Here is a 10,594-nt window from a genome sequence, read left to right on the forward strand (position 1 = left end):
TGTTTCCCATGCCAATAAAGCCCATTGAATTGAATTGAAACGGGGGAGGGAGAGGGAGGGAGAGACAAGGTACACAAAGTAACACACTGAACGCAGAATGCATAGGATTTGCGGAAGTGAGGGAGCGGGTGGGGCTTCGCTGGGAACCGGAGAGAGAGAGAGAGAGAGAGAGAGAGAGAGAGATAGAGATAGGGAGAGAAAGAGAGAGAGAGTGGTCAGACTTGTGAGGCTTTTTATTCTAACAAATGAGACCGTATGTTTGACCCCGGGGTTCGCCTGCTTACAACAGCAAGCTGGATATATTTATGCGTGCACTCGCTCGGTCTTCGTTAGAATATAAATGGATGTCGTTTTTTTTGTAGGCGCTTTATCTGTGCGATAATGAAAGAACGCTTGAAATAGTTTATTCGCTTGTAGCCTATTTATGGTAGATAGCGCTTTGGCCCTTCTTTATTATAAGACAACGGGGATCCATCAAACGGCGGTAGCTATGTGAAGCGTAGAACTCGTTTATTCCCTTTCGTGAATTGAGGAATAATTATGAACAACGCGCAAGATATGTCTCCCGATTTTGTCTTGATGCGCCTGGTTTCCGCGGCCGAGGATGACCGCTTGGACGAGGAGAATGGGAATCTGTCGTCGGGTGGAGTGGTGGCAGGACTCGGTAAAGAGGTCTTGGCTCATAGCAACATGAAAGGGGTCTTGGAATTCGCCCGAGATCCCACGACAGGCCTCGCGCATTCCGGCAATCTCTCTTCGCTGAACAATGCACAGCAGAGCGGCGGAACGGCGGCACCTGACAGCGGGGTGATGGCGACTAAACCGTCGGTGTCTATTCCTCCTCCACACAGCGCCATGGAGGCCAAGGGCTTTGAGTTTGCTCACAGAGGCGGCTTACGGCCTCAGCTCCTTGTGTTTCCTAACATATTGAGGGATGGTGAGGGGATTTTAGAATGTGAATCCGACGGTCGGAATCAGTCGAGGAAACATATTGGTTTGGACAAGACCTCCGGCTCTGTCTCCGACCTAACCGGAGGCATCAATAACAATACGCTCAGTGCCGGCGACGCGCAACAGCAGAACCATCTGTCCCAGAGCTGGGGTCTGCATCCCCGGGTGGTATTATCCACGGTTGCTGCCGATATCGAGGGAGGTGAGCTATGCCACCGGCACAGTTTGATCACCAACCCATCAGACTGGCCTCCCTTAAGGGATAAATCCAATCCTTTCACAATGATAGAGTCGAAATGGGGGTGCACAACCGGGGAGCTGCCCGATGGCCCAGTGTTCGACCTGGCCAGAAGGTTCGGGGAGCTGGGGCTCGGCGCGGTACCCAAGATATTATTCAAGGACGGGGCGATGCCCCAGTGCTCGTGTCAGGGCGCACATGGGCCGGCACCAGCGGGGATGGGGCATGGGGATGACCCCACTGAGACTAGCGATGCTTTGTTGGTGCTAGAGGGGCTGGGGACTGGGGACGTGGCCAGGCTGGGTATCACTGGATGCCCAGAGGATGATTCGGATGAAAGTCGAGCACGTCGAGTTCAGAAGATGTCCGGTGCATTTTCTCTCAGTAGCTTTCAGGCAGAGTTGACCAGACAGATGGAAGGGGTGGCTGGAGAACCTTGTCCGTCGGCGCACGGTGACGCACAAGTATGTAGCCTGCATGGAAACGTACCTAACCCAACTCAACCGAGCCCGGGAGATACAGAACAGAATCCGGAGGTGTCGACATTACCTGGGGCCTCTGCGGCTACACCGAGCTCGGACCGACCTGTCAGTCCAACCCCTAGCCAGGCATCGACACCCCGGAAGCGGGCGGACAAGTGCGTCAGTGAGCCCCGGACTCCAACCGGTCAGGTCGAGAAAACACTCAAAGTTCCAGGGAAGTCCAGAAAGGGCTCACTTAAAATACGCCTGAGTAAACTTTTCAGAACTAAAAGCTGTAGTGGTTCCAATAGCCTTCTGGATAAGAGGCCATCAGTGGCCTATTCAATCTCCTCCGCTGGAAGTCTGACGGACATGGCCAGTGGAAGTGGTGGGGAGCATGACGTGGACAGGTAAGGACTTCCACACTTTTAAGCATCGTGAGTAATTACTGATTGTATACCTATAATTTATAGCAGGCTATAGAGATCAACTAATTTATTGATTGGTTACAGTGCCAGGTACTATTGTAGAGCCTATCCTAAAATATAATATTTTCTATCAGGATATTATAGGCCCAGAACTGTCAGAATTGTTTCTAAATCTGGGTTTCTCTAAATCTAGGCTACCTAACTCTAATATCTATTTTTCACCCGATCACCTCTATATTCCATCCCTCTATAACTTATTTCATTCCTATTTTGCTGTCTTTCTCTTGCCACAGCCAACCCCAAATGACCAGGGCCCAAAGTGCTTTCTCTCCTGCTTCCTTTGCTCCTTTCACTGGTAAGGGGCTCTACCATTTCTTGGCTGAGGAGGCAAACTCGGGTCCAAGAACTCACGTTTCTTTACTAGCATCACTCTCTTCCTCTATCATTTCCTTTCTCACATTCCCTCTCTCTCTCTCTCTTTCCTTCTTTCCATTTCTGGGTGCAGGCGAGACTGTTTCATTGGTGGATGTGGATATTTCGAGGAGAGGGGCGAACACTCCGCACCCTCCCACGCCTCCACCTCCGCCACGCAGAAGTCTCAGTCTATTAGGTACTTTACCTCCTTTCTTTCTCTCTGTTCTTTCTCTCTTTCTCTCTGTGTGTCTCTCTGTAGAGTAGCCTATTTTTCTCTGTGTGTTTCCTTGTGTCCCTCCCTTTCTTGCACGCATCTCTTTTGCTTATGATTGTACCTGTAGGCACACATAAACACTAAAAATGATTACTGCATACCCTCACTCACCCTACTCTCCTATACCCACTGTATTACCTCCCTCCCCTGAAAGCTATATCACAGTATATAAACATACCCATTCTGTTCTATGGTGATGGAGAGCCTAATAGCTTTACACCTTCTCTGATCCCCACGGCAACACTCACATCAACAGCCATGAGGGACTGTTGTATTGTGGCCTTACAGACCAGTGTTTCTCAACGTCGATCCTGGGGACCCACCCTCTCGACCTATCAGAATTGAATGTTCAGCCAAGCAGTGGAACAAGGACAAACCAATTTGCTGAATGTCACGTTAAATCACCCATTTCTCGCAACCTATAAATATCAACTTACATCAGATGTTGTTTGGATTTGTTAGTTACCCTAGAATACTTCAAGGAGTGCATTAAAAAAAATATATATATATATATGTATAAAAAAAAGTTGAGATGAAAACTTCATATCACAGTGGGTCCAAAGGAGCGGAGTTGAGAAAGCCTGTGATATAGACCCCTCCCTGGTCTGAAACCCCCCTTCCCCCCTGCTCTGTTCCAGATGACATAGGTGGGCCGCAGCCTGGTCCTTTCCTAGTGAGTGTTATGGGGGCCTCCCTACAGTCCCTTCCCCTGCCTCTTCCTCCTCCTCATCCCTCCCATGCCACCATCCAGCATAGTATCAGCCTCAATGGTAAGACACCAGAGAGCAGAGAGCTGGGAGCTGTGCATGGGGCAAACGGGCGGACGGTGTCGTAATAGAACACGTAATGGCCAGAGCTAAGACTCTGAAAAGACCATAATACAAAACAGTACCAATATGATATATTTATAATGCTGTATTTATACACGTGTGAATATATCAGTAATCCTTCATATGTGTAATATCTGCAGTTCTGAATATATATGTAACATAAAACCTATATGCCTGTCGGCTAATGCCTAAGTTCATAGAGTGATATGGTGTGACACTTGCGTGTTGTGGTGAAGGTTGCATAATTTCCCTCAGGTGAAATACTGTAAGTGCTTGTATTCAGACCGATCCAATCGTGAAGGTGCATGGTGTGCGGTCGGAAACCAATGCTTGTCTAATATTTGTATTATATGCCTTGAGAATTAGTATTTGTGGCACCTGGTCTGTCTAAGCAGTCTTACTCAAACTGAACACTGTTATCATCTATTAGTAACAAGTCCTAACTTGAGATCTATGCATGTAACTTGTACTTTCTTGCAACTCCCATTTATACCAAATGCAATGGTTTGGGCTACACATTCATATCATTGTGTCTAGCTGAATATTTCTCTATTTGTTTCAGATGCATTCCTCCGGGCTCTGCCTCACTCCACCTCTTCACAGCTCCTCTCAGCTCCTCCCCCTTCCAGGTTGGCCCCGCCCCCAAGGCTCTGTCCTCTGAGGCGGCCTGAGGCCAGCAACTTCACCGCTAGTCTGAGAGAGCTGGAAAAAGTAATTGCGACACACTCAACAACACTCGCAAATACACATACATATTGATTGAATCACTACTAATCGATTGGGTTACATGCTAACAAATAGGTACAAACCTTTAATTGATGATAACTGGCTTGGTGTGGGTGCGTGTGTGTGTGATAACAAACCTTTAATTGATGATAACTGCCTTGGTGTGTGTGTGATAACACACCTTTAATTGATAATAACTGCCAAGTGTGGGTGTGTGTGTGTGTGTGTAATAACAAACCTTTAATTGATAATAACTGCCTCATGAAATTAATTCAGTTCTGTGTTTGTATTCGATTCTATGGATGGTGTGTGTGTATGTTTCTATGATATTCATTCATAATCATCTACATGTCTATCCCCAGTGTGGCTGGTATTGGGGTCCTATGAACTGGGAAGATGCAGAGATGAAGTTGAAGGGGAAGCCTGACGGGGCGTTCCTGGTGAGGGACAGCTCTGACCCCCGCTACATCCTCAGCCTCAGCTTCCGCTCCCAGGGAGTTACACACCACACGCGCATGGAGCACTACAGAGGTGAGTTACACACACCACACGTGCATGGAGCACTACAGAGGTGAGTTACACACACCACACGGGCATGGAGCACTACAGAGGTGAGTTACACACACCACACGGGCATGGAGCACTACAGAGGTGAGTTACACACACCACACGTGCACGGAGCACTACAGAGGTGAGTTGCACACACCACACGCGCACTACAGAGGTGAGTTACACACACCACACGTGCACTACAGAGGTGAGTTGCACACACCACACGCGTACGGAGCACTACAGAGGTGAGTTACACACACCACACGCGCACGGAGCACTACAGAGGTAAGTTACACACACAACACCCGCACGGAGCACTGAAGAGGTGCCGTGTGTACCGTAAATACTCAGAAACACATACAGTCAGTCAGTCAGCAAATATACATGGCATATGCATAAAGCACTTCTAACAGGATTTACTCACATACAGACACATTCATCATGCAGTGTAAATATATGACAGACAGAAAGCATGCAGTTAATTCTATTTATGTTTTATACATACTGCACATATCAGCCACCCAACTCACAGGGTAGTTGAGAAAAACAGGTTTGATACATGACATATGATATAATACGTGCTGTTAAAAAAAGTAATAAAGCATTATACCTGAACACTTTAAATAAAGTGGTACCACTAGGTTCTATTTCATTCCCCTTTAAATTGTATTTGGTTCTATTTCATTCCCCTTTAAATGGTATGTACGTGTGAGTGTTCGGTGTAACCTTCAGTGGTGTGTCCCTTCCATGTTTCCATCTATAGGGACATTCAGCTTGTGGTGTCATCCCAAGTTTGAGGACCGATGTCATTCTGTGGTGGAGTTTATCGAGCGAGCCATCATGCACTCCAAAAATGGAAAATTCCTCTACTTCCTGCGTTCACGTGTGCCAGGTAAAAACATCCCCCATTCCTACACTGCCTAACCAATTAGATGTTTATGTGAACTACCACATAGTGTAGTGGTTGTAATGACAGTAAGCATAGCATACAAGGTTGCTGAGAGGTTACGAACATCTGTATTGGTTGTTTGTGCTCATTCATGTGTGCGTGTCAAATGTGTGTGTGTTTGTGTGTGTTCCAGGGCTCCCCCCTACCCCGGTGCAGCTGCTCTACCCAGTGTCCCGGTTCAGCAACGTCAAGTCCCTGCAGCACCTCTGTCGCTTCTGCATCCGACAAATGGTCCGCATCGACCACATCCAGGAGCTGCCGCTGCCCAAGTACTGCCATACTCAATTTACCCAAATATTGATTTAGTCATTCATTTTAACCTTGTATTTGTTTTCTTGGAAATAGTTGTTAGTGAATTAGCATTCTCTCCTGAGATTTGACAGAAATGCCTCAGCATATTCTTTTAGTTTAAATAAAGAACTAATGGAAATAATCCTTGATTGCTGACAGACTAGACATGGATGATGAGCTTTGAGACCAAGTGAAAAGTGGTATATATAGCAGCTGTACTTTAATGCAATCCATCATCATCATCATCATCATCATCAGTTTCCTTTATTTTATGGAGTGTTATACACAGATAGAATACTACTTAATGCAATCCATCATCATCATCATCAGTTTCCTTTATTTTATGGAGTGTTATACACAGATAGAATACTACTTAATGCAATCCATCATCATCATCATCAGTTTCCTTTATTTTATGGAGTGTTATACACAGATAGAATACTACTTAATGCAATCCATCATCATCATGATCAGTTTCCTTTCTTTTATGGAGAGTGTTATACACAGAAGAAAACTACTTCACATAATGTAAAGGTATATTTTTGCATAAGGGGTTACTCATTTGACCTCTCCCTCTCCAGACCACTGATCATGTACCTGAGGAAGTTCTACTACTACGATGCAGAGGAAGAGATGTACCTCTCAATCAAGAGCATTCGACCAGGGGCTGGAGTAGAGAAAGAGGCGGAGTCTCAGACGTAACTGGAAGAGGTGTCTGCTGGTCTGCCAGTCTTCCAGCATCAGCCAATCAAAGTCCTCGGCACCCTCTGAATCCAGTCGGCTGCAGTCAAAGGGGTCCAGATTACCTAGCCCTTCTCTTGACTTTGGCCAATGAGAGTAGAAAGGGACAGTAGTGGAATGCTGGAAAATTGTCCATACGGAGTGCACACATGGGGCTGGGACAAAAAAGGACACAGCCTCATTGAGAACGGACTGGAGAACGGACTCGTCTAGCCTGTAACAACCTGAAAACAAACAAAAAAACAACTTGAACCTAGACTTTGAATCAATCCCTAGACAGACATTCACTGTACCTATGAACTGAAGTTGATGCACTGGTCCATTTGTACTACTATTTTATTTCCATTATCATAATTTTCTTGTTTTCTTCCCTCCTGTTGCTATGAGGGTTGTTGTGGACTCCAATTGGCCCACAGGAGGCCATGGTTGATCTTTGTTTGTTGGTTTTAATTGTCAAAAAATCCCTGATTGTAACTTGCGCATCATTCTGTTCCTCCGTACCCCAAGCTGGCCACAGGCTCAGCATTTTCAGTAAAAGATAAAAAAATATGGCTTCCCTCTTTTGCACAATCATTTTCAATTGACTGAAGTAAAGTGGTAGTAGGAGCAAGGCGCACCGGTTTGAGTGTGTCAAGAACTGCAACGCTGCTATGTTGTTCACACTCAACAGTTTCCTGTGTGTATCAACAATGGTCCACCACCCAATGGACATCCAGCCAACTTGACACAACTGTGGGAAGCAGTGGAGTCAACATGGGCCAGCATCCCTGTGGAACACTTTTCACACCTTGTAGAGTCCCTACCCTGACAAATTGAGGCTGTTCTGAGGGTAATGCGCATCTCAATCCACACATACAGTGGGGCAAAAAAGTATTTAGTCAGCCACCAATTGTGCAAGTTCTCCCACTTAAAAAGATGAGAGAGGCCTGTCATTTTCATCATAGGTACACTTCAACTATGACAGACAAAATGAGAAGAAAAAAAATCCAGAAGATCACATTGTAGGATTTTTAATTTATTTATTTGCAAATTATGGTGGAAAATAAGTATTTGGTCAATAACAAAAGTTTATCTCAATACTTTGTTATATACCCTTTGTTGGCAATGACAGAGGTCAAACGTTTTCTGTAAGTCTTCACAAGGTTTTCACACACTGTTGCTGGTATTTTGGCCCATTCCTCCATGCAGATCTCCTCTAGAGCAGTGATGTTTTGGGGCTGTTGCTGGGCAACACAGACTTTCAACTCCCTCCAAAGATTTTCTATGGGGTTGAGATCTGGAGACTGGCTAGGCCACTCCAGGACCTTGAAATGCTTCTTACGAAGCCACTCCTTCGTTGCCCGGACGGTGTGTTTGGGATCATTGTCATGCTGAAAGACCCAGCCACGTTTCATCTTCAATGCCCTTGCTGATGGAAGGAGGTTTTCACTCAAAATCTCACGATACATGGCCCCATTCATTCTTTCCTTTACACGGATCAGTCGTCCTGGTCCCTTTGCAGAAAAACAGCCCCAAAGCATGATGTTTCCACCCCCATGCTTCACAGTAGGTATGGTGTACTTTGGATGCAACTCAGCATTCTTTGTCCTCCAAACACGACGAGTTGAGTTTTTACCAAAAAGTTATATTTTGGTTTCATCTGACCATATGACATTCTCCCAATCTTCTTCTGGATCATCCAAATGCTCTCTAGCAAACTTCAGACTCGCCTGGACATGTACTGGCTTAAGCAGGGGGACACGTCTGGCACTGCAGGATTTGAGTCCCTGGCGGCGTAGTATGTTACTGATGGTAGGCTTTGTTACTATGGTACCAGCTCTCTGCAGGTCATTCACTAGGTCCCCCCGTGTGGTTCTGGGATTTTTGCTCACCGTTCTTGTGATCATTTTGACCCCACGGGGTGAGATCTTGCGTGGAACCCCAGATCGAGGGAGATTATCAGTGGTCTTGTATGTCTTCCATTTCCTAATAATTGCTCCCACAGTTGATTTCTTCAAACCAAGCTGCTTACCTATTGCAGATTCAGTCTTCCCAGCCTGGTGCAGGTCTACAATTTTGTTTCTGGTGTCCTTTGACAGCTCTTTGGTCTTGGCCATAGTGGAGTTTGGAGTGTGACTGTTTGAGGTTGTGGACAGGTGTCTTTTATACTGATAACAAGTTCAAACAGGTGCCATTAATACAGGTAACGAGTGAAGGACAGAGGAGCCTCTTAAAGAAGAAGTTACAGGTCTGTGAGAGCCAGAAATCTTGCTTGTTTGTAGGTGACCAAATACTCATTTTCCACCATAGTTTGTAAATAAATTCATTAAAAATCCTACAATGTGATTATCTGGATTTTCTTTCCTCATTTTGTCTGTCGTAGTTGAAGTGTACCTATGATGAAAATTACAGGCCTCTCTCATCTTTTTAAGTGGGAGAACTTGCACAATTGGTGGCTGACTAAATACTTTTTTGCCCCACTGTACATAGTGACACATGACCACTGACACACACATGCAGGCCTTCATGAGGGGGCACAACTCAATATTAGGAAGTTGATCCTAATGTTTTGTACACTCAGTGTATGTTAGTGTTTTTGTGGTAATGATGAACATGGCCCTGTCAATCCATACAGACTGATGTAATAATTAAGTAGTAGTGTAAACAGCATCAATGTCAAATGTTTTTACTCTGTCATACACTCTTGATAACTAAACCACCAATGACAACACACACCCTGTTGTATAGTTGTGGGGGCAAGAGGCATGCAAAGCATAAAGGAAATCTTAACACAGAATAGTTTTTAACACTTGCACTTGACAAAAACAACTCATCCTGTAATTTTGACTGCTTTGCTTTTTAGTCCCCCCCCTACCAAACGTATGCTTATGTCATAGTGCTCTTTTTTCAATGTTATCCTATTCATGCATGCACACATGCACACACACACAGACTCTCACACACACACAGACTCACACACACAGAGGAAGGATGATTTTAGGAGAACAAGGACTGCTCATTCACACATGCTCCTATGTTGGGGGCCAGCTCAATGGATGAACAACAGATGAACTTGACAGCTAACTATGCCAGCAGTATTGGTGATTTGCCTCTATAGAGAGAATCCAGTTGTGTGAATGGGTTTGTGATGATACATTGAATTAGGAAATTAGATATGAAGGCCCAGCAGATCGACACTAAGAGTTTAATCATTTGATATTTTAAATTCTGAGCTGATTTTTTTTTGTATAATTGTTTTACTGATTGTGTTGAAATGGAAATTACTCTAACCATTAACTGGTCTCTTGTTGCTGACTGGTTTCAAATTCTTGCCCTCTATACCCATCAAACTCTGGACCTTGAAGCCAGTGCCACTGCTTGTTTTCATTGTTCCCCTCTAATCAGGGACTGATTTAGACCTGGACCTGGCACACAAGGTGTTTAAAATGAATTATCAGGTAGAACAGAACACTTGCAGGCTCCGGACCTTGTAGGGTAATAGTTGAATACCCCTGCTCTATAGGCTTATTATCCATGTCATAAATCAAATCAGCCTAAGGGTAGGCCACTAGGTACTAGTGTAAAGTGGTACTATAATGTTTTAATAAACAGAAATGCACATCTGATAGTTCCCCTAGACATCATTTTGCAAGCTTGATCATCATGCATAATAAGCCTATTTTGCATGCACTCAATGATTGCGCTACACCTGTAACAGATGACTAATGACTGGGATATTGACAAAGGTGTAGGTGAGTAT

The 10,594-nt window shown here is 45.0% G+C and overlaps 1 protein-coding gene across 1 annotated transcript; it reads left to right on the plus strand.

The window, feature by feature from the left end:
* Nucleotides 1-94: 94 nt before the first annotated feature.
* Nucleotides 95-7,406, plus strand: socs7 (suppressor of cytokine signaling 7). The gene is made up of 9 exons (XM_024442343.2): nt 95-2,060; nt 2,372-2,433; nt 2,584-2,688; nt 3,405-3,536; nt 4,159-4,307; nt 4,685-4,853; nt 5,638-5,766; nt 5,957-6,092; nt 6,696-7,406. The coding sequence occupies exons 1-9, from the start codon at nt 541-543 to the stop codon at nt 6,814-6,816; spliced, it is 2,523 nt and encodes an 840-aa protein (XP_024298111.1). The 5' UTR covers nt 95-540; the 3' UTR covers nt 6,817-7,406.
* The last annotated feature ends 3,188 nt before the right edge of the window (nt 7,407-10,594 follow it).

The sequence above is a fragment of the Oncorhynchus tshawytscha genome, linkage group LG02 (genome assembly GCF_018296145.1).
Source record: "Oncorhynchus tshawytscha isolate Ot180627B linkage group LG02, Otsh_v2.0, whole genome shotgun sequence".
Lineage (NCBI taxonomy): Eukaryota > Metazoa > Chordata > Actinopteri > Salmoniformes > Salmonidae > Oncorhynchus > Oncorhynchus tshawytscha.